The sequence below is a fragment of the Panthera onca genome, chromosome C2 (genome assembly GCF_046562875.1).
Source record: "Panthera onca isolate mPanOnc1 chromosome C2, mPanOnc1 haplotype 2, whole genome shotgun sequence".
NCBI classification, from domain to species: Eukaryota; Metazoa; Chordata; class Mammalia; order Carnivora; family Felidae; genus Panthera; species Panthera onca.
In genome coordinates this window covers 73,993,171-74,020,859 of record NC_138347.1, presented here as the reverse complement: position 1 = coordinate 74,020,859, position 27,689 = coordinate 73,993,171, and the positions used below count along the sequence as shown (strand labels likewise).

The window sequence follows — 27,689 nt, the reverse complement described above, 5'->3', positions numbered from 1 at the left end:
GCTGTTCCAAAAAATAGAAATGGAAGGAAAACTTCCAAACTCATTCTACGAAACCAGCATTACCTTGATCCAAAACCAGACAAAGACTCCACTAAAAAGGAGAATTACAGACCAATTTCCCTATGAACATGGATGCAAAAATTCTCAAGAAGATACCAGCAAATCAAATCCAACAATATATTAAAAAATTCTTCACCATGATCAAGTGGGATTTATTTCTGGGCTGTAGGGGTGGTTCAATATCTGTAAATCAATCAATGTAATACATCACATTAATAAAAGAAAGGATAAGAACCACATGATTCTCTCAGTAGATGCAGAGAAAGCATTTTGACAAAATATAGCATCCTTTCTTGATAAAAAAAATCTCAAGAACGTAGCGTTACAAGGATCATACCTCAACATCATAAAGGCCATATATGAAAGACCACAGCTAATATCATCCTCAATGGGGGAAAAGTGAAAGCTTCCCCCTAAGGTCAGGAACATGACAGGGATGTCCAATCTTACCACTGCTGTTCAACACAGTACTGGAAGTCCTAGCCTCAGCAATCAGACAACAAAAAGAAAAGGCACACACTGGCAAGGAGGAAGTTAAACTTTCTCATCACAGATGACATGACACTCTATTGGAAAACCCAAAAGACTCCACCAAAAAAACTGCTTGAACTGATCCATGAATTCAGCAAAGTTGCAGGATATATTAATAATGCACAGAAATCAGTTGCATTCCCATACACCAATAATGAAGTAGCAGAAAGAGAAATCAAGGAATTGATACTGTTTACAATTGTACCAAAAACCATAAAATACCTAGGAATAAACCTAGCCAAAGAGGTGAAAAAGCTATTCACTGAAAACTATAGAAATCTTATGAAAGAAATCAAAGACACAAAAAATGGAAAAAACATTCCATGCTCACAGACTGGAAGAACAAAAAAATATTGTTAAAATATCAATACTACCCAAAGCAATCTGCATATTCAATATAATCCCTATCAAAATAACACCCTCATTCTTCACAGAGCTAGAACAATCCTAAAATTTGTATGGAATCAGAAAAGACCCCAAATAGCCAAAGCAATCCTGAAAAAGAAAACCAAAGCTGGAGGCATCACAATCCCAGACTTCAAATGTATTACAAAACTGTAGTCATCAAGACAGTATAACACTGGCACAAAAACAGACACACAGATCAATGAAACACAACAGAGAACCCAGAAATGGACCCACAAACGTATGGCCAACTAATCTTTGACAAAGCAGGAAAGAATATCCAATGGAATAAAGACAGTCTCTTCAGCAAGTGGTGCTGGGAAAACTGGACAGCGACATGCAGAAGAATGAACCCGGACCACTTTCTTACACCATACACAAAAATAAACTCAAAAAGGATGAAAGACTTAAACGTAAGACAGGAAGTCATCAAAATCCTCGAGGAGAAAGCAGGCAAAAACCTCTTTGACTTCAGCCACAGCAACTTCTTACTCAACACATCTCCAGAGGCAAGGGAAACAAAAGCAAAAATGAACTACTGGGACCTCATTAAGATGAAAAGCCTCTGCACAGTAAAGGAAACAATCAGCAAAACTAAAAGGTCACCAACTGAATGGGAGAAGATATTTGCAAATGACATATCAGATAAAGTGTCAGTATCTAAAATCTATAAAGAACTTATCAAACTCAACACCCAAAAAACAAATAATCCAGTGAAGAAACAGGCAAAAGACACAAATAGACATTTCTCCAAAGACATCCAGATGGCCAACCGACACATGAAAAAAATGCTTAACATCACTCATCATCAGGGAAATACAAATCCAAACCACAGTGAGATACCAACTCACACCTGTCAGAATGTCTAAAATCAACAACTCAGGCAACAACAGATGTTGGCGAGGATGCGGAGAAAAAGGAACCCTTTGCTGGTGGGAATGCAAACTGGTGCAGCCACTCTGAAAAACAGTATGGAGATTCCTCAAAAATTACAAATAGAACTACCCTATGATCCAGCACTTGCACTACTAGGTGTTTATCCGAAGAACACAGGTGTGCTGTTTCAAAGGGGCACATGCACTCCAATGTTTATAGCAGCATTATCGACAATAGCCAAGTATGGAAAGAGCCCAAATGTCCATCAACAGATGAATGGATAAAGAAGATGTAGCATATATATACAATGGAGTATTACTCGATTAAAAAGAATGAAATCATGCCATTTGCAACAATGTGGATAGAACTAGAGTATATTATGCTAAGCGAAATAAGTCAGAGGACAAATATGGGACTTCTGCATGTGTGGAATTAAAGATACAAAACAGATGAACATAAGGGAAGGGAAGCAAAAATAATATAAAAACAGGGAGACAAATCATACAAGACTCTTAAATATAAAGAACAAATAGAGGTTGCTGGAGGAGTTGTGGGGGGGGGGTGGACTAAATGCGCGATGGGCATTAAGAAAGGCACTTGTTGGGATGAGCACTGCGTGTTATATGTTAAGTGATGAATCACTAAATTCTATTTATGAAAACACTATTACATTCTATATTAACTAACTTGGATTTAAATAAAAAATAAATATTTAATACCTACTCACAACATATAAATTATTGTACATGACATATAAACTATACATTACCGGAAAAGCTGTAGAATGACTGTTCATCCACCTTACCTGCTAATATTCTGTACTTTATGCCAAGTCAGTTTTGATTCCAATTTTCTGTGTGCAAGAGCAATTACGCGGAAGCCCTGTTTAGTGTAATCTTCTAGAACTTTTTCAAAATCAGTAGGAACTTTTAAAAAGGAAAAAATAAACGCCATTGTTAAAATTGCAACTACAAGCTTACACAAATAACAATTTCATTCAAAGCCTAGTTGATTTCTTACCTGTTTCAGGTTTACAAAGACTAGCAATGATCTCAGGTGCTCCCTTCATGTAGGCATCCATCTTCTTATCCCCTAGCACCCTTGCAACCACACTCATACGTTGCAAAGCAGAAGAAAACGGAAACTGACGAACAATTCCTATCTCATAAATAGCCTGTATGATTTCAAAAGATGCACAAAGCATTTGTTATTTTTTTGGAATTAAAACACATATCCTTAAGTAACAAGTAAACATTCTTCACTTACTGGAAGTTCGAACAGCTCCTAAAAATAAAACAAAGAGAATAAAGAAATAGCACATATTAGATTCATCAACATACTCAAGTTATTAAAAAAAAAAAACAAAAACTTTATACATGCACAAAACATTATCTAAAAAATAGCAAAGAGCTTTGAGTATTTCAAAGTCAGGTTTCAAGATTGCTTCTCTACTATCTCTTTTTTTAATGTGTGCTTAAATATTTTCAAATACTTTGTTATCCTAAAATATTAACATATTAAGTACTAAAAATAAACTAAGGGGAAACATATTTTAAAATTCACCTAAAAATAAAGCCATTCACATATTCTTTCTGCTAAATCATAGGAATTTAAAGGATTAATCACTGTTTAAATCACAAGGCCTAAGTTGTTCAATAAATAGTAAGGAAAAGTAATGGTAATTAGAATTACATCTCAATGTCTTACACAGAGTGCCTGCGACACACACCAGATGTGTAGTTTTGGATAAATGCAGCTAAAATATTCATATCTGCCTAAGAATTAAATAAAGGACATGTGACTTCATCTTCTAGCAAGAGTTCAAAATGAGGACTGAACATGAACGTTAACAGTTAAGTATTAACTTAAGTATTAAGTTAAGTATTATCCAACTTAACGTGATTTCGCACCATTTCTTGGTTTCCCGCATGTGTAGATTCAGGAAGCAGCTGTTTTGGAGGACGAACCACAGTGGGCATAATTCGATTATGAAGTGCCGTTTCCTCTTCAGTTGCTTCTTCCAGAATCTGAAAGGAAAATATTCAACACATTACTTCATAAAATTCAATTCACTGGTTCTACTTTTAAAAGAAACATTACAGCTATCTTCAGTAATAACGACAACAAAGTCAGTACCCAAAGAATAAACGAGCACTACTAGACCACTAATATATTAGCATACTTATATTTATGTTAGTATAAGTAAACTTGTATGTATTTTAAACAAAGTTAAAGTCCTGGCAATCCATGGGAGATGGGAAGCAGAGATGAGAAGTGGAATAAAGAAACGAGAAAATCTTTCTCATTTTGCTCCTAAAACTAAGACTTGTCGTAGGATTTAGAGACTATTCCTGCAAAAAAATAGAAGATTCTTGCAGTTCCAAAAATGTTCAGTCTATCATCCAAGGGTTCTTTTCTGCTAACAGGAGAGGATTCAAAAGTATATGGAGCTCAGGGGTGCCTGGGTGGCTCAGTTGGTTGAGCACCCGACTTTGGCTCAGGTCATGATCTCACAGTTTGTGTGTTCGAGCCCCGCATCAGGCTCTGTGCTGACCACTTGCTCAGAGTGTGGAGCCTGCTTCAGATTCTGTGTCTCCTTCTCTCTCTGCCCCTCCCCTGCTCACGCTTTGTTTCACCCCGTTTCTCAAAAATAGATAAATGTAAAAAAAAAAAAAAAATTGTGAAGTATATGGAGCTCAGATACAATTAGGAGAACCACCAGATGAAGCACACATTGAGGTACAAAGACTTGAGTTTAGTGTTTCAGAGTGAACATTTCTGGTTAAGATACTACTAACCCTAAGTGCTTGAAATTTAATTTAAAAACACTTATTTTTGGTGAAATAATTCCAACAAAAACTTGTATGAAGTACACATACCCAAGAAAAAATAAATTAATTAGACTCAAAGTGAAGGAATCGATGGGAAAATGATGGGGAAGGGCACTGTGCCCAATAAGCCAATTTTCTACAATTCTAAGGTACATTTTAACATCTCTGAAATTGGGATGTTCTTATATGGCATCGATCACATCAAATAACAGCAGTGACTGGTTATGTGGAAATATTCCATTGATAGTTTGTGATAAGATCAAGCATCAAGACATCTCAGTGTCAACGGAACATGCTATTATACAAACTTACTTATTTAACCCATTTTTAAAAGATGCACAAACAGAACACTAAGTCTACTGAAAATCTGTTCATCTAGAGAGAAGTTTTAGAGAACATCAAAGATGAACCAGTCTTATTTTGCTTTACTCTCATAAATTATCCTCTAAAGGCCTTTTGGGAATTAGATTTGACAAATATTTATTGTGGGCTATCAGAAGATGGACAAACACTAATGCACACATCCATCTGCCTCTTTCAAAACATTAACAAAACAGGAGCACCTGGGTGGCACAATCAGCTGAGTGTACAGCTCTTGATTTTGGCTCAGGTCACGATCTCACAGCTCGTGGGATTGAGCTCCATGTCCCACTGAGAGCGTGGAGCCTGCCTGGGATATTCTCTCTCTCTCAAAAATAAATAAACAAACATCCAAAAAAAAATCAACAAAATACAAAAAAAGAAAGAATCCTGTCAAAGCAAATAGGAAATTAAAAAAGAAGGATTTCAAACATGAAGATAAAAGGCAAACTGATTACTGTATTGACGAATGCAGCAGTGCAAGAAACAGTAGCCCAGAATAATCACAAGAGGACATACAAGGGAGGGACATTCTTCACCAGCCCGAATAGCTGAGTTAAGCAGAAATAAAAACAAAACACAAGACCAGGGGTGACTGTCTAGAGACATGAACGACCTACCTGAGAGGAGGGAAGGCTGCTACCATGAGGGTCAGCAGAACGGGTGAGGAGGGCAACCTACAAGGCCAGCTCTGCAGCTCTGGGCTGAGGATGCCCCCTGATGAGGACTCACCCTCAGCACACAGCGAGCTCCCCCTGGGTCAGCCTTGCCATTCAGAAGAGACACAGCTCAAGTAAACAGACTTACACACATACGGGCAAGGATAAAAACCTGACTGCAGCTACCCAGAATTATCGAAGCAAACCTTAATTCTTAAATATGAATGTACCATCAAGATATATCATGAAAACAAAAGGCATGAAGGAAAAAGATTAAGTGTTGGGAGGGAGAAAGAAAACTGACCCAGAGAAAATAATTCAGAAGCCAGAAGGAACTTTAAAAACAACCTTATTATTGCATCTGTAAAAGGACACAATACTGTGAAATGGTAACCAGGAAACACTGCATGCACTCAAAATGATCAATGCCAAAACAAACAAACTGTAAACAAACAAAACTGTGTGTGTGTGTGTGTGTGTGTGTGTGTGTGGACACAGAAAGTAGAACATGGGGAACAATGAAGACACAGGGCTATACTTTTCACCTATGGTCAACAGATTATTGTTGTTGAAGATCATCTTTCTGACTCGGGCCTATTACCCCAATTGCTAACAGCTGCTTTCTCTTATAAACATAAAGCAGGCACCTGAGAAGATCATCTTCTATTAAGGGTGTTTGAGTGAGTTAATTTAAATAAAACGGACACTTTTTTACACAATTATAAATGTTTCTCCAATGTTACATAGTTCCTTTATGGTACAAGATGAACTGGTCATCAAAACAACTAGCAGAAACCATCTTTCTGCTGCAAGATTATTTTCCTTCAAGTTACTTGTGCTTTAAAATATTGAACTTACCCATCCAATGGCTTCAAACATTTTCAAATCAAGTGGATCACCAGAAAGCACTCCTTCAATCTTTGTGAGTGAGTGACAGGTAGCCATACAAGCAACAAACTGAGACTTTACCAATACCTCATTGCAAACATTTTCTTCTGGCAAAAGAAAACTAAATAGAAAATACACTGAATTAGATTCATAAATCTAAGACTATAAATATTCTAATCATACTCAGGTTTTATAATTTTAAAAAATGAAATAAAAACGTTTGCATTTCTGTGCACATTAATTTTCACTACAGTTTTTAGCATTCAAAAACATTTTCTTCCATGTAAATTACACATTAACTAAAATACCATCTTATCTAAGATTCTGAATACCTATGCCAGACATAACAATATAGAAAATACTAGATACTAAATAATAATTAAAATTCCTGCCTATAGGCATGTAAGAATACATCTCTTTTGTAAAAACACAAAATGAATGTGTAACACATCATCTTTAAATGCAAAACCAAGCTCATAAGAATGAAAAGGAAATTTTCAAGTGTCAGAAATGGAAGGAAAGGAAAACCAGAGGAATATGAACCTGAGTGATGCTGACTGCCTGTGAGAGAAGGAAGAAGGGAGGGGAGTCATCCCAGTATGCTAAGGACCCAGGCTTTAATTCCCATATAGGAATGGAAGACAAAGTCCTGGCCAGATACAAAGTGGGGAGTTCAAACTGAGAGGATCCCTTTCACCCAAGATAGCCAGTGCTCTTGAAGAGCATCTTTGGAAAAACAATAAACTGAAAATAATTTACCTACATATCCAAACTAAGAATAAGCTGATCTCTTTTTCTCTCACCCAAAGCTCAAGAAAATCATTAATATCTGTAAAATATTTACCGTGCACTAGGCACTGTTCTAATAACTTTAAACATATCTGACTCATGTCCTCCTCACCACAGGAAGAGGTTTTATTATCCTCATTTCATAGAAGAGATACTGAAACAGAGGGTTAGGTAACCTGCCAAGGTTACACAGCACACAAGTGGCAGAGCAAAGATTCAAACGCAGGAGGTCTGGTTTTAGGGTATAAACTCTGAATCACAACACCAGTCAGGATAGGATCTGGGTTTGAATCCATGTTACTGCTGGTCCAGAGATCCTCAAGTTATGAAAGTAATATTAAAGCTCATCCGACACGACTGATACCACTCTGGCCCAAGCACAGTCTAAAGTCTCCAGAGAGGAGCTCCCACAACACAGCCACAAAGAAATCTCACAGAAAATTCCTGCTAAGCATAAGTCCGTAATTTAAAAATGCACTGGGAAACATTCCCATGACTCAACAGACATAACAAAGACAGAATTAGAATCCCATAAATTTGAGATAATAGAATGGCGATCTGAAAGAATGCAAAAAGGGCACTTTTAAATTAAAGACTTACAAAAAGAACAAGACACTATGGGGGGAGAGGAGGACAGGCTGACTTGGAAAAAAAACAAGTGCAATTTCCTATGTAACCTATGTCTGGGATTCCCAGATGGACAGAAAACAAAGAATGGGGGAAAGGTCATAATTTAAAAAAAAAAAAAAAAAGCTGAAAAATTTCCAGAATTTATGAAAAGCATAAATCTTTGGAATCAAGAAGCAAGTAAGTCCTACACAAATAAAAAGATCATGGTGAAACTGCAGAAATCAAGGATAAAGAAGGATTCCTAAAAAACAGAAAGAAAAAGGAGTCAGGAGGAATGGAATAACACCTTCAAAGCACTAAGAGAACACAAGTGACAGCCTGGAAATCTAGACAGCTACGCCATTTTTCAAAAGTCATAGTGAACTGGGTGTTGTACGGAAACCAATTTGACAATAAATTTCATATTAAAAATAAGTAAATAAACATAAGTAAAAAAAACCAAAAAAAAAGTCATAGTGAAACAAAAGAATCACTAACAAATGTAGCTGCAGAAGATGGTGATTTATTCCAGAAGAATGGGATATATAAGAAGCAATGGTTAGCAAAGATGTTCATAAACCGAGGTAAATCTTAGCATGCAGATGGCATAAAACTCAGATCCTAATCATAAAACACTGTGCAACAAATACATATAAATAAGAGGGGAGGAGAATAATCAAAAAAATATCCTACAGTCCATGGCTTTCTTGGGGGAGGGGGTGGCTAGAAACCCAGTAAAGACACCCATGAACTTGAAACTCTATGACTTAATAATTTAAGGACAAGTAGTAAAAGATGAAAATGTATAAATTCTGAGAAAATGTACAAAAATATGAGAGAGAAATTTGAGAAAATGTGTGAACTAGGGCGAGAAATGGTAGAAATAATTTCCAATTTACTTGGAATTATAAATGTGAACACAATGGCACAGAAAGATTAAAAAGTAAAGTGATGAAAAAGATACCCTCGGGTAACAGAGGTGGGATGTAACTACAAAAATACAAGATGAAGGGAATTTAAGGCAGGATGCATTAAATAAGGTCACAATGTGACAAACTACCAAGAAGATGTAACAACTGTGAAATTATATGACCCAAACAATACTCTCTCAAACTCTATAAACTTCAATCCCACAGACTTCTGAGGGGGAAAAATGACATAAATACAACTACTAAGCCATCAAAAGGCAACAAGGAAGTAAAATGACAAGACAGACTGCTGGAATATTTTTGCAATGCATAGTACTGAAAAAGATTACCTCCCAATAAATACAAAGGACTTCAAATAAATGAGTAAGACTAAGAACACAACAGAAACATTGTCAATATATAAAGTGACAATACAAGAAGAATGCTAAATGACCATCCCTCCAAAAATGTGAAAATAAGCTCAGCTTTATAAGTAATGAAGAAACTGCAAAAAGCCACAATGAAAGACCATTTCATATCTGTCCATGGCAAAAATGAGAAGCCTGACAATACCAAGTCTGGCAAGAACTGGAGCAACAGGATCTCATACCCACTGAGGGAGGCAGTGGGAGCACCATCACTTAGAGATCAGTACCTGCTACACCTGTAGCCGTGCATGTACTATCTAACCCAGCACCAACATTTTCAAGAAGCTGTTTACTGAATTTCAACTACATGGTCACAAGGAGTTGTGTGTAAGAATTATAATTGCAGCACCATTTGTGAAAGTGGAAGGGGAAAGGGAGAAAAAAGACGAAACTGCCCCTTAGAACAGATATTATGATTTGATCATATCATGGAATACCAAACAATAGTTAAGATTAGTAAATTAGACCCCATACATACCAACCTGGATAAATCTTGAAAACAATGTTAAGAGGCACCAAAAAAAAAAAAAAAAAAAAAAAAAAAAAAGCAGCAAAACACATGTACATTGTATCAGTCATATACATTTGTTTACAAATAGGTCCTGTTTAGAGAGAGAGATGTCTGTAGACTAAATATATAAACATGCAAAGACAGTTAACAGAACACAACTTCAGAATGATGGTAGGGCTATGGAAAGGGATAGATTTAAGATGTTAGCAATATCTGTAATATTTTAAATCTTTTAAAAGAGATTTGAAGCAAGTATGACAAGATATCAACCGTTTAATCGTGGTGGTGGGTACACAGCTGTAATATTACTCAGTATATGTTTGCATATCTCATACATTAAAATATTAGGAAGTAACTAATAAATTATCAACTCTAGCTAATATTTACCGTGTATTTTCCACTCGTTGAATCCCCCACAGATCTAAACCATCTTCAGTAAGAGTTCCAGTCTTAAAAAAATTAATTAATTAATTAATTAAAGTACATATATACAAAGTATAATGCCTCCAAAAAAAAAAGAAAAACATGAAAAGCTATGCTACATATACATAATAAAAGTAGTATATAGTTATAAATAAAGAAAACTAGTAAGATCTCTGTATATTGATAAAAAATAACTTCCAAGAAAAACAGTTAAAGTGGGGAAAGGGTACAGAACATTCCTTGTGATATGGTTCCTCTGTGGGGGGGCGGAGGGCATATACGTAGAAGTATATGTTTATGGACTTGTATTATGAAAAAAACAGAACAATGCAACAATTAATCAAGGATCCCTACAAAGGAAGGAGACATTAGGACACAGGGAACCAAAAAAGGAAGAGGAACACGTTAAATGACACCAGGAGGAAGCAATCAGCCAAATCCAAGATGTACATGACCTGGTTTCTTCAACAAGATGATTCAGGGTAAGGGGCAAGAAAAACAATTGTTACAGATTAATTGTAACCAATGCAATCATTATTTGGATTCTGACAGAAAAAGCAAACTGTAAAATTTTGAGATACTTTTGAGAAAGGCAGGGAAAGCTGAATATGAACTGGATATTAGATAATACTAAAGAACTGTTAATTTGTTAAGTGGAATAAGATAATGGTACTGCAGTTAATTTTTTCTTTAACACCTTCTAGAGATAAAACTGAGGTATATTGGGTGAAAGAATGTCTGATGCTGCCATCTTCAAAGTGAGGGGACAGATGAAGTGAAGAATGACAAAATGCTGATTAACTGACAAAGCTGAGTGATGGGTAAATGAGGACTTTTTATACTTGTATCTTTCCTCTACTTTTGTTATCTGCTTAAAAATTTTAATTGTAAGGTTTCCAAAAAAGACAAGCATAAGTGAAATTTTCCAAACAGATAAATATAAAATGTAGTCATGGGATAGGACCTTTTTTTTTTTTTTTTTTTAAGTAATTCCATGCCTAATGTGGGGCTCAATTCACGACCCCAAGATCAAGAGTTGCACACTCTGCCCAATGAGCCAGCCAGTTGCCCCAGGATATGACTTTTTTTTAAAAACAAAAGTACGTCTCACATTTTTTCCTTTAATAGTGATCATGCACAAAAATCTTATTCCTATCCTATCAGTTACCAACAAGAGCTTGATGGAAGGTTTTTTGGTCAAGATTTAATTCCTAAAACTCTTAGGAAAACTAATTTCAGCAGAGGAAAGGAAAACTCTCTATAGGACAAAGCAAGGAATATTTCATATGTGTACAAAACTGGTCATTTTCACATAAAATTGTGAAATCAGTGACCTTAATAATTTTGAAAAATATTCAATAAAATCATAGAGCAAACCTCAACTAAACATATATACTTAATAGCAATAAAATTCCAGTAAATACATCTGTATGGGCTTACTCTGTTAAAAACAAGAAAGATCAGATCATCTTTATTACTATTATAAGGTATAATTCTGGATATGAATGATAAGACAATTGCAGATTTGGGGAATCCCAAAGTATTAAAAATTGAAAAAGCAATGAGAATGTACAAAAATGATTCATGTGTCAAATAAGCTGAAAAAGAGGAATATTCGAAGAACATTATACAATGTGTACAAATTTGTTAATAGAGAATACAGAAAACCTTAATCTAAATATTTAAAAGCTACCAAAGTAACCTTTGAGAATGATTATAAAACTGAACCAACCTTGTCAAAGCAAACAAGATTCAGCTGTCCACAGATATTTATCCTTTGAGGACTGATACAGAAAATACCAATTTTTTTCAGTCTTCTTTGGGCATACACAATACCAGCTGTCATTGCAGCTGGAAGTGCAGGTGGCACAGTAATGGTAATGATATCCAGAGACTCGATAATTATGACCCCAATTTCTACCTACAATAAACACAAAAATAAATGTCAGACTCCCCAATATCAAATATTTACTAATCTAATGTGTGTATTTCTTTAGTGAAGAATCTATAAACCATTTTCAGTTTTATATATAAGTGTGTATGTATGTATTTACATCCAAAAAGTATTTACAATTTTTTTCCCTTTTGAGTCTGCAAAATAGAAAGCTCAATGAATTGTCAATGGACTATGGAATGTAAGCTACTTTTTTTTATTTTTAATTTAAATTTTAATTTATTTTTAATTTTTTACATTTATTTATTTTTGAGAGACAGAGCACAAATGGGGGAGGGGCAGAGAGAAGGAGACAGAAAATCCAAAGCAGGATCCGGGCTCTGAGGTGTCAGCACAGAGCCTGACGTGGGGCTCGAACGCACAAACCATGAGATCATGACCTGAGCTGAAGTCAGATGCCTAACCGACTGAGCCACCCAGGCGCCCCGAACGTAAGCTACTTTTAAAGGAAATCTTCATTTTAAGAGCTCTACACGTTTCACACACCACACACTTCAACACTTCAAAATTCAACCAATATCTATCAAATACTGACTTGCTACAAGCACTGTACTGTGCCCATCTCCAAAAGGGATGGAAAAGAGAAGTTTGACAAGGGCTCACAAATAACTTGAATGCTATATATCCCAAAAGTTACAAAAAAAAGAAAATAAAGGTTTTGGTAAGTTTGTGGTCACCCTCCCTTTTTTAAGTCACAAGAGAGCAAGAAAAAGATCGCCTAAACCAGAGCTATCCCAAAGAACTTTCTAAGATGAAAATGTTCTATATCTGTACTCTCTAAAGTAACAGCTACTAGGGTCATATAATTAAATTAAATTAAAAGTTAAGTTCTTCATCTCATTTCAAATCCTTAGCAGCCATTAAGAATTGTGATCATTAAGAATCAAACCCTATTAAGAGTCCCATTTACATACCTTGTTTAAAATGCTATTGATAATAGTGTAGATAAACCCAATGCCAGCCACTGCCACAAGACACAGTAGAAACAAGTAGGCATCTCTGTAGAGTTTAAAATCAGTTGGTTTGGGATATAATATAGAACGAACAAGCTGTCCTTTGGAAGTACTAAATCCTTTAAAAAAAAATTTAAAGAAGAAAATGACTGTATTTTTTATAAGAAAATGAGAATTATTTCCCAAAATCTCTTTTTAAACATTCAGTAGGCATCAAACATGCTAAACCATGCAAGAAGAGATGAAATGTTTTCTACCTGTTCTAACTACTACAGCTTTGACAAGTTCTCCAGTGTAGAAACGAGTTTGAATTACAGTAGTCCCACAAAACAAAGTATGTCGTTTATGTATTTCTGGACTATAGAATTCATCTCCCATTCCTTTTATGTCCACTGAAGGATTTGGCAAATTAGTCTTTGTTACTGGAACACTCTCTCCTTTAAAAAATAAATAAATAAATAAATAAATAAATAAATAAATAAAGCATAGAAATTACCATCAAACACACAAATCTTGAATTGTTAAATAAGTTAAATGTTATCATACTACTGTTTCAATAGTTATTAAGAGTTCTCATATGCGTGGCATGCCGGGCTGGCTCAGGCAGTAGAACATGTAACTCTTGATCTCATGGTTGTGAGTTCAAGCCCCATGTAGGGGTGTAAGAACTACTTAAAAAAACAAAATTAAAAAAGAGTTACCTTATGTGGATAACAAAGCTTATTCAATTAGCTTTCTATCTACCAATTTCCTTGTTGAAAAATATCAAGTCCTGTCTCCCACAATAATTCCTCAAAGTCAGTTATGAGTCATAATAATTTGGAAACGATTTTGTAATGTTTCAGATAAGAAGACCAGGTAGCTGCCATAGCCCAGCATCTGCTCTCTTATCCTTAAAAAATGAATTGGAAAGCACTCTGCAACCTAAAGCACAAAGATGTGAAGACCTACTCCTAACCTCCACCACACACACACACACACACGCGCGCGCGCGCAGGGAAGAAAAAAAGACCTCTGGGGAAGGGAGAAAAGAAGTAAGTAGTATGGTAGTTCTCTCAAACAACAACAAACTGCCAATTCTTTTTCACATTAAAACTTAATTCTCTGTACCACTCACATTTCTTGTTTCAAAGGTGTCAAGTATGTAGGGATATTTGTGCAACTATGTTTTAAGATAAAACTCTTAACAGTTTGAAAACATATAGGAATCACTTCTTTCCAGGAAAAAAAAAAGGTAAAGTGATAAAAAGATATAAAGTTCTACCTTCAGATTATGAATTTCCAAAGTGAAGTCATTTCAAGGTCTACTTCCCCTCCCTGACCCCGCCCCAACCAGCTTAAGGAAAATATAAAATCTTCATTCCCACTTATTACACATCAAATAGGGAAGTAAATATGCTGCCATTCTCTGTAGGCAAAGGACTTATTTCCTCTTCCCTTACTGTAAAATATTTCCCCATGTCAAAAGTATGCCAAAAGATGTAGCGAATACCAGCATAATAATTTAGTCTCACAACTGAGTATAATGAAGAATTCAGTCTCCTCCAAATAAAAAAAAAAAAATCTTCATTATCCATCACATTCATGACATGAGTAAAGAAAACAAACAATATTTTACAGTTACAGATACAATAAAACAGTTAAATAGCTTAATCGGTAACTACTTAATCCTAAAATCATTATAAACTGATCTGATTTTTACTCATTTCTTTTACCTGTTAACATGCTTTCATTTACAATGCAAGTACCATTAATTAGAACTGCATCACAAGGCATCACTGTCCCATTCAATGGAATGACCATAACATCTCCTGGCACAAGGTCTGTAGAAAAGATCTCTTCTATCTCTGGATTTAAAGAAAGAAGAAGAAAGTCTGAATAGAATATTGTTTAACTTGAGGGGTACCTGGGTGGCTCAGTCAGTAAAGCATCTGACTTCAGCTCAGGTCATGATCTCAGTTTGTGAGATCAAGCCTCACACATGGAGCTCTGTACTGACAGTGTGGAGCCTGCTTGGATCCTCTGTGCCCCTCTCTCTCTGCCCTTCCACTGCTCATGTGCGCGCGAGCTCTCTCTCCTCAAAAATAAACATTTAAAAAAATGCAAAAAACAAAAAGGAATATCATTGAACTTGAAATTCAAATACAGTAAATAAAAGATCTGTCTGAAGGTAACCTGACCTCAATAAGTTAAAAATATAATGGAGTTAAATAGGCCAATCTCAATAAAAGAAAATAAGACAAATAAGATTATTATTCCTTAGGCTAACAAAGCATGGTGTTTAAGTGTGTCAGGTAGTTTGACCCCTGATAGGATGCCAGCTGCACACATGTGATGCCAAGTCCCCTCTTACTAAACAGGTGGCTAGACTTCAACACTCATAACAACAGCCCTCTTAAAGAACAGATAGTGAGTCAACACATGATATCCCCCGCGACAGGTAAATAAGCTCAAATTTCTATTAATTATGCTTTGGAAATAGTAGAAAGCATTGAAATTTTTAAATGTATTTTCTTTTATTTTTATTATTTTTTTAATATTTATTTTTGAGAGACAGACAAAGCATGAGCAAAGGAGGGGCAGAGAGGGAGAGGGAGACAGAATCTGAAGCAGGCTCCAGGCTCTGAGCTGTCAGCACAGAGCCCAATGCGGGGCTCGAACTCACAAACCTCAAGATCATGACCCGAGCTGAAGTCAATGTTTAACCGACTAAGCCACCCAGACAACCCAAGTATATTTTCCATTTTAACAGCATTTTTTACACTATTCTTCTTCTCACTGCCACTACTTATTACTCAACATTTCAATGCCTTCTCAATATTCCTGAAGTAGTCCTAACATTTTAGATAGATTTTAAACAAATTTACAAAATAAACATTGTAATACATTATCAAGTTCATTATTTCCTTAGAAATCTGTACACTATTCAAGTTAGCTAAACGCTTTTTTACAAGATCTTCCCAAGTAAAAGGAGGTTTTTCTAGAAGACTGCCTTACATTTAGACTCCCTTTCATTCTTTCCCTCCCTCTGGTTTAACACTAGGCTCAGGAGAGAGTTATGCTAGTTTGTAAACAAAGACGGGTGAAGAGAAACTACTGTTTGTGATGTTGGTCTGTAGGAAGAAAACTCTTTTCCTTTCTAAAGAAAAATGGAGAGTACTTTACTAAGCCATGAGGAAACAACTTTGTAATAATACTAAGCACATACTAGGCATAATAAACCTGACTCTTCCAAAGCTTTAATGCCACTTGAAATTCTACTCTCAGGTATACCAGAAAACAAACTAGCAATGATCTCTTAGAGTTTACAAAGGGGATAAGGAAGATCCAAGTTGAATGCAATGTCCTAACATCCCAGTGTCTTTAGCAGCAGCAGAGCAGGAAGAGGATGAACACCAAAAGAGAAGACAGATACTCCCGACTAAAGCAACAAGTGACCAGGAAGCACAGGGAAGAAAGCACCTGCCAGGCCAAACTGTGTTTATGCTTGGATGTAGTTAGTATACTGAGCCAAGAGAATGGAAACTGATTTGATACTCTCAATCAATCAGAATGGCTATTGCCTCCAAGGCTTGTGCTGCTAGACTGCCACCTCTCCTTTATCTCCTTTACACCTCTTCACATCAGACAAACTAACATGTCCAAACCATTATCCTTCCTTACAATGCTGCTTCTCCTCCAGTGTTCCTTATTTAAGTGGCACCGATGTCCACCCCCTCAAGCTTGACACCACTCTATCGCCTTGTATCCAATGAATCATCAGATCTCTTTCAATGCCCACATTTAAGTATCTTTCAGTCCTATCTCATTTCTATCCATCTCCACAACCCTCACCTTGATCCATTTCGTGTCTTCGATATCACTCCCTTCTGAACCTGTCTGAACACAGCAGCCAAAATGATTTTTTCAAAAATGCAAACATCAGATCACCCCCCTGCTTTTAAGCCTTTCGATGGCTTTCCATTGCCTTTTGGAATGAGGCCAAATTCCTTAACATGCCTTAGATCCATCATCTAGTTGCCATCATGTAGTTGCTGCACTGGTCACACTGAATTTCCTTCAGTTATTACAATGACCAAGCTCCCTCTCATTTCCAGAACGTTGGGCACTTAGAACCCTCTTCTCTCCCTCTCTCACTCCCATCATACCACCTTCTCACCTACCTCTTATCTAATTCAACCACTTAAAAACACTTTTCCCAAGAAGCCGTCCCTGACACCTACAGTAAATGAGCTCTAATATCTAAATTCCCTGACCTCTCCTTATCATAGCATTTATCACACTTTATTGTTACTATTTATCATCTGCCTTTCCAACTAGACTGAAGTTAAATGATGGCAAGGACTATATCCATCTTGGTAACCCCTGCATCTCTGGGGCCTATCACAGTACCTGTTACATTAATAGAAAAAGAAAAATACAATTTTACGTGAATGAATTTGATACAAACTCAGAGATGAGTACAAATCCAAACACTTCTTTTTATTTATAATACATTGTCTTGCTCAGTCATTAGTGCTTAATGGGTATCTTTTATTGATTTATGTGTCTAAGTGTTACCTAAAGTACTTACCTCCATTCGCTCTGCAAACTGAAACTCTCACAGTACTGTGAGCTGCCACCATGTCATGCAACATAACATATTGCTAAAATAGAGGGTAAGATGTGAAAATTAGCTAACATAAACCCACTCTTCAAGGTATTTAAAAGCAAAGGTGTTATAAAATAAGTTAATATGGTAAATGTATGTTACTGTGCCATTAAAAATGTCAAGACTAAAAGGTTCAAAGATTATTCAATTAGCTGTAGACAAAATAAGAAGTATTTTAATGAGACAGTCCTGAGAATGGTAGAATCAACCCTCTAGTATTTCAGTCTGTGATAAGCACATATAGATCCCTATGGCCTCTAAACAGTCAGGTGGTAGTCTAACTCTAAAAAGCATCTGCCTTCCTCTACCACAAAAAGAGAGGGAAAGGAGTACATATTCATATAACTAAAAGAATAACTATATTGAGTATTACTTTGTACCAAGTACTACTCTACACGTTACATGTTACTACAAAATACACAGTTGTAAAAGCCATAATAAACTGGACTTACCTTTCTAATGGAATATAGAGAGCTTACAATTGACACTATAGACATAATCACAATGGCTAGAGCATAATAATAGTATTCATCAGTGCTCCACAGTATAACACTGAACAGCTGGAAAATGTAAAATGGGTTGAGAACCTAAAAAATAAGATTTTTAAGTCAAATTGGATGAGGTATTTATAACCATACAGATGTTCCACCTTTGCATTTAAGAAATAACCAACAAGGGATGCCTGGATGGCTCAGTTGATTAAGTGTCCGACTTCAGCTCAGGTCATGACCTCACAGTTCCATGGCCTCACAGCTCAGGAGTTTGAGCCCCACATCAGGCTCACTGCTCTCAGCACAAAGCCCACTTTGGATCCTTAGTCTCCCTTTCTCTCTCTCTGCCCCTCCCCCACTAGCACTCTGTCTCAAAAATAAAGAAACATTTTTAAAAAAAGAAAGAACCAACAAGATACTTAGAGGATAAACTCTGTAATACCCCAGGGCAACATATACAACCCAAAGAGTTAGCATAGTACTTTTTTACCATTAAACTACTGGAGTTTGCCTCAAGAAGCTTAATTTAAGTTATTTGCATCCATCTGGACCCATACCAAACCCAAATATAGATTCAGCCAGAAACAGACAAAAATGTGTCTTTAGCTATTCTTCATTCTGCTTCAACAATAAAGTACATTTACTTCCAATAATTACTAGGCAACTAAAGGATATAAAATTTTTAATTAAAAGGAACAAGTGTTTCTTATTATGAACTCCAAATACCAATTTTCTTGTAAGTCAAAGGTTCACTGGAGACTAAAGGGAAGACAAATAGGAAACAGTAACTTATACTATTTTGTATTCTCTAAGGAAATAATTAAGGATTAAAACCTGAATGAAAAGGGGTGCCTGGGTGGCTCAGTCAGTTAAGCGTCTGACTTGGATTCAGCTCAGGTCATAATCTCACTGTTTTCATGAATTCAAGACCTGCATCAGGCTCTGTGCTGACGGTGCAGAGCCTGCTTGGGATATATTCTCTCTCTCTCTCTCTCTCTCTCTCTCTCTCTCTCTCTCTCTCCCCCTCCCTCCCTCCCTCTGCCCTTTTCCTGCTCACACTGTCTCTGTCTCTCTCAAAGTAGATAAATAAACCTTAAATAAGTAAATAAATAAATAAAACCTGAATGAAAAAAAGAGATAAAGCAGTCCTGGCAATAGCCTTCATTTAGTCAAATATCATAGTATTTTATCAATTTCATTAATAACTTCCCCCAAATGTCTTAAAATTGATGCTTGTGAACTTTTCAAAGCACTTTCACATATATAGTCCCATTTTACTTCAAAATTACATGAGATAATTTGAAAGGACTTACTCCAATTTTATAGATAAAGGAGAAGAAAGATTTTCTAATGAGCAAAGCTAATTACTGACAAAACCATATTATAAACCAGGCTTTCTAACTCCTCCAATCACTACACTCTGCTATGTTTTTGTTTTTTTAATTTTTTAACGTTTATTTATTTTTGAGACAGAGAGACATAGCATGAGTCGGGGAGGGGCAGAGAGAGAGAGGGAGACACAGAATCCAAAGCAGGCTCCGGGCTCCGGGCTATCAGCACAGAGCCTGATGTGGGGCTTAAACCCACAGACTGCGAGATCATGATCCGAGCCGAAGTCGGACGCTCAACCAACTGAGCCACCCAGGGGCCCCACTCTGCTATGTTCTAAAGCAAAATACAGCTGCTCTCAGGAACTGAGGGAAAACAATCTGTATATCTATTAAAAGTATTCACCCAACCCTGATCTTTAGCCAAAAATCAAAAGGAAGACTAAAGAGCCTAACTCTGCCAGGCAAAATCCCACGCTCTCTTCCTTTACATGTATAACCTTTATTCACCTCTCTTCAATGGCACTTACAACTGGGCAGTCACTACAACAACTACTGACACACTTCCCTCCTGGGATAAAGTACAAGCTCCTCATGGTCAATCAACAGGTCACGTTTTGTATTCCAAAGTTAGTGTACAATGTCTAGTTCCCAAAAATGCACCACAAAATAATCATGTGAAGAATAAACATGATAAATCATCTAAAAATTGGAGAAAAGAGAAAAGACAGGTGTATATAACTATAAAACAGGTCAAGATTTAGATGTGCAACTCACTGAGACTGAAAAAAATGTACAGACAAAAAAAGCAAAACAAGTAATAAAATGGTAATTCATGCCCCCAAATTATTTCTCTAGCAAAGTTACTACCTTTACCTCCCAAGTTAAAAGAAAGAGAGCTAGTGAGAGAGAAATTAAGAAACAGAAAACCAAGAATATCTTATTACTTAAATCATGGCTCTTTTCAAATTGACAACTCTACTGATCACAAATGTTATCTTACCTCCTTAATTAGAAGCTTAAAAACAGAAGGCACTTTCACAGTAATTTCATTTACTCCATAAAGCAATTTTCTACAACAGGAAAACATAATAATCGTGTCACATTATACAATAATAGTATAATTTAGGGATAGCATTTCATTAGATAAAGCTCAAACCACAGATTGCTCTTAAATCTGGAACTTCAACATTCATGTTTCTACATACTTGTCTTCCACAATTCAATTCTCTACCTACAGTATTTAAATCAAAGTAGTCACTACTGGATAACTACACTGTTGTTTCATTCTGTCTCAGATCTTCTTGTGTGACAAGTATCTTTCCCACTAGTTTATAATAACCATGTCGGCAAATGTTTTTTCATCCTTGAACACAATACACCTCAACAATTTTGAATTGCAATTCATTTTTGCAAGAAACTAAATAAACAAATTTGAGGGGTCCTATACTATTTTTCTAATGAGAATACTGTACTAACAGTGTTTATTTCAAAACACTGTACATCTGACTTTTTAAAAAATGCTTTTAAAAACTTGCTTAAATCCTTCCACTTAAACTCCTATTAGTCCTTTCTATGTGATAGAGTAATTCTTGCCTTTAATGAAGTATGGGTCTAAATGAATCAAGTTTTCAATATTCTACTGAAAAAAACATGCTACAGAAGTATAAGAAAACTGCTAATTTAATTTGAAAATAGCATTTATCTTTAAATTTGCAATACACTGGTATAATCTTATACTTCAACAAAGAATAACATGATAAAAAAGGTTATGCATCCCAATTTACAAATATTCATTGTGGTAAATTTTGAGCTCATGCTTACAATTCCCAATACATTTCAGAAAATCTAAGCTGCTATCAATTATAAGACATACCCATCATTTTATGTGCTATCAAGATAAAAATGTTGACAACATTTGTCAAGTAAAGGATGACACTCCACCCACTGCATGACACATCCCCCACTTTAGAAATGTTAAAATGTCGAAAATATGTATCTTAGAATGGGTAAAATATGGTATATTTTCAGGGACACCAACTTCAAAATTCCAGTTTCAACATTTTCATAATTCTTAAACTGAGAGACAGTCTTACTCAATTAAATACCAGTAAGTTGTCAACTACTAGGTCTATAATGTTTAAATACCTATTAATATGTACAACTATATGGTAAGAGGGTGGACTATACATACTACTTTATTTAGGAATTTTGATAACAGATCTAACTTTAGTTGGATAAAAATTACCTGTAGGCATGCATCCCCTTTGTCAGTCCTGCACTATGCTTTTCATAAATTGACGTACAAGAAACACCTTCATCCAGTCCCCTAAATAAATCCAAAGTTTTTACTTTAAACAAAGTTTAAAATATCCAAATGTCTTAATGCCCTATTCTTCTATATTCCTGATTTTAAAGTGACTTCCTTACAAACAGAAACCTAACAAAAACTGAAATAATGAATGAGAATTTTTAAATCTCAAATTCATAAGATAACCAATAATGAAAGTTCTAAGTCTCAAAAGTGCCAAATTCTAAATTAGCCAATGTATCTATCACATGATAAGATGGCTCTAAATACTCAAGTTTGTATGACAATATTATTATCTTTTAAGGCTGTACCAAAGCTGTAAGAGCTATTAATTAAACTAATAAAATTATAGGTAAAGTATGACTAACTTGAGAATCCCAAACTAATTTTTTTTTACTTTTTAATAATTAAATTATAATTATTAAATTATTAAGTTATATAGATATAATTTTCCCTCTTCAATTTTTTAAGCTTCATGCTAACAATCCTATTCACTGATTTTTTTTCTACAAAAGCATCAATCCAAATCTGTCCCTGTTCTAATACAAACCTGGGAGAGAAGTACAGAATTTATGAGTCACAGTCAATGTCCAAAATCTGTAACAATTCTAACTGGATTCAACCAACAGACCTAATTTTCCCCCCAAATGTCTTAATTATGCTTATGTTGACTGAGATACTAGTCAAAGAACTCCAAAGAGAACCCTACACATCATTTATCTCCAATCCTTTTCCATTTTTTTCAGACAGAAAAAAATCAAGCTCCCTAATTAACTGCTATCATTGGGATGCTTAAATTCTAGAAGCTTCTACAGCTGGCAAATGCCACCAGGCAAATAGGTTTGACACTTTTTTCCACTGAAGTTGATGACTTCTCCAAAAGCAGCAGGGATCAGCTCCAAGTCTTTTTAAAAACAAAACAAAACAAAATGGCAGCTCACTGGCAGTGTTCTGTAAGGCAATAGTTCTTAACTAGAAATGGTCTTCTGAACTAGGCATGCGGAAATGCCCAAGTCTATTCCAGATTATTCCAATTCTTTAGTGTCTGAGGAAAAAAATCCAGGCATGAATATTTTAAATGTTCATAAGGCGATTCTCTTTGTATTGCTAATATTAAGAATTCCTTTAGCACTCTCAAGTAATGATACTTAATGAGTGTTTATAATAATCACTTTAACAATAGCAATAAAAATAGAATCCTAATTAATTCAGTACTTAACATAACTTCAAGCCTCCACAAAAAATAAATTTTAAGGGATTCCTCCAATTTGTCCTATTCAAGGCTTAACACATTGGACAATGTCTCAATCTTTACCCACACAGTAAAGTTAAATTTCTGTTTGGGAGATGACAATTCAGATATTCTGACGGACTATAAAGTGTACTCTAAAATTCACTTTGAGATGAACCCACAAAAAGAAAAGAACTCAGACTCAGAGTGGATTTGGAAAATCACATTGTTTCAAACTTTTATGTAAATTTTGCCAAGGTACAAGTTGCAAGTAGGATTTATCCTAAAATGGTTAACAAGTATTCAAATAACACCAGGGAGTTAATAAGTGAATAAAAGTTACGCAATAAATACCTCTTCAGTTTTTTGTAACCCTACAATGAATTCTTTTCCATCTAGAACATTTTCAAGATACTCGTAAAAGCATCCAAACAAAAGAAAAATACTTACTTTAAAAAATCAAAATTGTGAAGGGTATCATTCCAGAAGTATTTTACACTGTGGTGGGTAAAATAACGAATCTGTAGAACACACATAAATGTTACACCAAAAAGCACTATCATCACTTGTTAACCATTAAGTTTACTAACACAAATCTATTATGTATTAAAATTAAAGTGATCACATGCAAATGCAATCTGCTTCTTCTAGTATTACCTAAACTGTGTTATATATAGTAATAAGTATTTTACATGCATATATATTCATCCCAAACAAAAATAACTGCAAGCACAAAATTACAGGCTGCGATAGAATAAAATGTAGTAATTCTGGTTTTTAAAGAAACTATAACACTAAGATCACCATACCTGCTGTGGTTGAGTTTGTGAATATTTGCTCATCTCATGCCTATTCTCTGTAGCCAAATTTTCAGTAAAATGAACAGCATGGCCATTTGCAACTTTATTAGTCATAGATTTTGGACTCAAAAATGGGTGAGTTTCCAGAGAAAGAAAGCGGATTTTTGCACAAAACCACATTCTGAATTCATCCTTATAAGACAGAAAGGGATAAAGATAAAAAGTCGATTCCATGTATTACATAACACCTATACCTATAATGCCTATATAGTTTTTTTTTTTAATTTTTTTTTTAACATTTATTTATTTTTGAGACAGAGAGAGACAGAGCATGAACAGGGGAGGGGCAGAGAGAGAGAGAGAGAGAGAGAGACAGACACACGCAGAATTGGAAACAGGCTCCAGGCTCTGAGCTGTCAGCACAAAGCCCGACGCGGGGCTCAAACTCACGGACCGTGAGATCATGACCTGAGCCGAAGTCGGATGCTTAACCGACCAAGCCACCCAGGCGCCCCATAGTTTTTAATATATTTTTAAATTCCCATTCTTTACATATTATTTACTCATCTCTAATTAAGAAAGCATCACTTCCTACTAAATGTTAAACCAGCTCATGAAGATGTATAAACTCCAACGTGAAGTGCTTTCCATTGTTCACCATTTTACCACATACTTCACTAATACAATATCCCCTGAAAGATCTTGAGTGATTTTTTAATGTACTCATCAACATACTGAGACTAGAAATTAAAGCCTCTGATGAAATGTTTCCAATCAAACAAAACAAAAACAAAAACAAACAAACAAAACCCTAGATGCAGCAACATCACATAGTAGAAAGGCAGCTGGCCTAGTGAATAACAGATCTGACATAGCCCTTAAACTGGCCGATGACCCTGACAGATAAGCATCTAATCTTAATCTCTCAGTGCATCAAGAACTACAAAAGAAAGGAGTACAAAAGGAAGGGGTTGGCATAATCATCTTTAAGATTCCTTCACATTCTAATCACTGTGGTAAAACTCATTTCTAACACAAATGCTTTTAGGATTAGTATTCCTGATTATATCCTAGCAGTGATGTTCTCCTCATACATTGTTTTGAAGGAAGTACACACAAAAGCGTTTATTTCACTCCTGAAATGATCAGCTACAAGTGAATACGTTGACTTACAGTAGTCCTCAGCAGCACCACTTCACAGTCTTTAATGGCAGCTCTAATACAGGTCGCCTTCACCCGCCATTCGGGCATCCAGTAGAGGAGGAGGAGGAGAAAGCCACCAGTGCAAACCACTCCTAGGGAAACTATGGCAAGCTTCCAGCGACACAAATTATAGCCATATATCTCCTGCAAGGATACAGTGATCACACAATTAAATATCACATGGTATATGAGAAAAATGCCAAAGTTCTTTGTCTTCCAAATGTATATTCGCTATTTTGTCACATAAAAGGTAGGGTTTTTTTTTTTTTTTTAATGCCTTATCTATTTTTGAGAGAGAAAGCTTGATGGGGGGACGGGCGGGGGGGAGTGGGGGGTGGCGCAGAGAATCCAAAGCAGGCTCTGCGCTGACAGCAGCAAGCCTGAAGCGGGGCTCGAACTCATGAACCATGAGATCATGACCTGAGCCAAAGGTGGACGCTCAATTGACTGAGCCATCCAGGCACCCTAAAAGGTAGGGTTTGTTTAAATAAACTTCTAATTTTGTAATAATTTTAGATTTGCAGAAGAGTTACAAAAACATTAAAAGTTCCTGTATACCCTCCATCTAGTTTCCCATTAACTTGATACATTTGTCAAAATCAAGAGATTGACACTGACCCATTACAATTAACTAAAACTAGTCTCTAATTAGAATTTCACTAGTTTTTCCACTGTCTTATTTCTGTTCCAGGATATAAGCCATAATACCACACTGCATTTAGATACAGTAGGTTTTAACTTTATGTTTCTCCCAAATAATTAGCTAATTGTCTCAATACTGCTGTGACTGATCAATCTGACCTCCTGACCCAAATTATTTAAATTGTTCTAGTTTACTCCCCTCACCACCATAATTAACAAGGGCTGCCAAATTTAGCAAAAGAAAATGCAGAGGGCCTAGTTAAATTTAAATTTCAATAAAAAATTGATGAATTTTTTTGTTTGCCCTATGCAATATTTGGGACACGCTCATATGAAAAATTTATTCCTTAATTTATCTGAAATTCACATTTAACAGTGTCTTATTTTACCTGATAACCTAATCCCATCCCCCACCCCCCGCCACACACAAAGAGTTGAAAAGTGCTTTTTATTATTAAGCTGATTTTAAACCTTTTTTTTTTTTTTTTTTTTTTTTTAAGTAGGCTCCATGCCCAATGTGGGGCTTGAACTCAGGACCCTAAGATCAAGAGTCATATGCTATACTAACTAAGCCAGCCAGGCACCCTAAGAGTGCCTTTTTTATAAATCAAAATTAGAAATCTTATATTTGGGATTATATACAAGTATTAGCTAATGTAGCTTCTTAAATTACTAAATAAAAAAAGCATACTTCTCTAGTATTAACAATCCACAAGTGAAACAGACATTATACTAAAACCAACAAATAGAGATGTTACATAATCCCAAGTCAAAAGCACATTCAGGATGAGGAAAGCAGGTTGATTTAGCATTGGTTTTTTTTTTCTTCTCTCTAACGTACTTTTCTACTTCCCTGGAATAATAAATTACAGATAAACTCTTCACACTTTACAAGTAAATTATAAAAATTGGTTACCATTTCATCTTCTTGACCTTGGTTGATAGTCTTCCTTTCTTCTTTGTCCATATCTACGGTGGTTTGAGAGGTCTTGTGCTTCAGAACAATTGAAGATAACTGAAGGAAAGGAAAACCAAATGTTGGGGATTCTGCTGTATCTTAAGCAGACTATATAACTTCATACTGTAAGATTTTTTGTCATGACACGTGTATCAAAGTTTAGCTGATATTTAAGTACTCACTAAAGTACTAGCTGGTTTTAATGACATTTTCAATAGGGTGCTGGTCCTCGTGATACATATTATCACTAAACATGGCATATTTCATCAATTAACTTATACTAGCAACAGCCATGGCACAAAACAATTAAGTTCTAGAAGAAATCACTACAGAATCTTTCCATTCCCCAGACTCACAGCACTAATCTAGTTTAACCATCTTCAGCTAAAAGTACTTCACACCAACTCAATTTATTGCTTCAAGTATAGTGAAGACATAAAGCATCAGCAGTGAAACCAACCCCAACACCTCCCCAAGATTATTAATCATCCAACAAATATTTATTAAGCACCTATTAAATGAATGGTAATCCCTGGCCAAGAGTCAATTCCTCAGGCAGCTGTACCCCTATTGGACATCACTCCCTCATTCTGAGTCCAAGTCCACTAGGCAACATTCTGATGATATGATTACTTATGATGCCTGTCTAGGAGAAAATTCATTGAGCTCACTGACAAATTTTTTCCCTGCATGGAGAAAGGATATTAATTTCAAATATCAGACAGTCAGCCACACATTAAAGAGATGTGCAAAATGTAAAACAATGCCAGTTTTCTTGTGATCTTTGTTTCTGGAAAATAAATATTTTTCAGAAAAATGTTACTTAATATGAAATAAGCTTATTACTGTCATGTTTCATTAAGTTATTATTAAAGATATCAGTTTTAAT

General features: G+C 35.5%; 1 protein-coding gene across 5 annotated transcripts in view; it reads right to left on the bottom strand.

Moving 5' to 3' along the window:
- The window catches only part of ATP13A3 (ATPase 13A3), an 89,529-nt gene that overhangs the window by 36,170 nt on the left and 25,670 nt on the right, over window positions 1-27,689 (bottom strand). For 3 of the 5 annotated variants that reach the window (XM_081796600.1, XM_081796599.1, XM_081796602.1), the window contains 18 exons: window positions 26,759-26,857; window positions 25,171-25,344; window positions 24,007-24,189; window positions 23,648-23,718; window positions 21,904-21,984; window positions 20,659-20,728; window positions 18,289-18,423; window positions 17,759-17,831; window positions 14,901-15,032; window positions 13,443-13,622; window positions 13,147-13,304; window positions 12,011-12,199; window positions 10,243-10,304; window positions 6,581-6,731; window positions 3,783-3,899; window positions 3,139-3,156; window positions 2,893-3,046; window positions 2,678-2,798 (listed from right to left, as the gene is read on the bottom strand). In XM_081796600.1, the coding sequence (XP_081652726.1) occupies window positions 2,678-2,798; window positions 2,893-3,046; window positions 3,139-3,156; window positions 3,783-3,899; window positions 6,581-6,731; window positions 10,243-10,304; window positions 12,011-12,199; window positions 13,147-13,304; window positions 13,443-13,622; window positions 14,901-15,032; window positions 17,759-17,831; window positions 18,289-18,423; window positions 20,659-20,728; window positions 21,904-21,984; window positions 23,648-23,718; window positions 24,007-24,189; window positions 25,171-25,344; window positions 26,759-26,809 (2,120 nt within the window). In that variant the 5' untranslated portion in view covers window positions 26,810-26,857. Of the gene's footprint in view, window positions 1-2,677; window positions 2,799-2,892; window positions 3,047-3,138; window positions 3,157-3,782; window positions 3,900-6,580; window positions 6,732-10,242; window positions 10,305-12,010; window positions 12,200-13,146; window positions 13,305-13,442; window positions 13,623-14,900; window positions 15,033-17,758; window positions 17,832-18,288; window positions 18,424-20,658; window positions 20,729-21,903; window positions 21,985-22,907; window positions 23,006-23,647; window positions 23,719-24,006; window positions 24,190-25,170; window positions 25,345-26,758; window positions 26,858-27,311; window positions 27,480-27,689 lie in introns of those variants that run through there. The other 2 variants (XM_081796601.1, XM_081796603.1) reach the window with 2 other exon arrangements.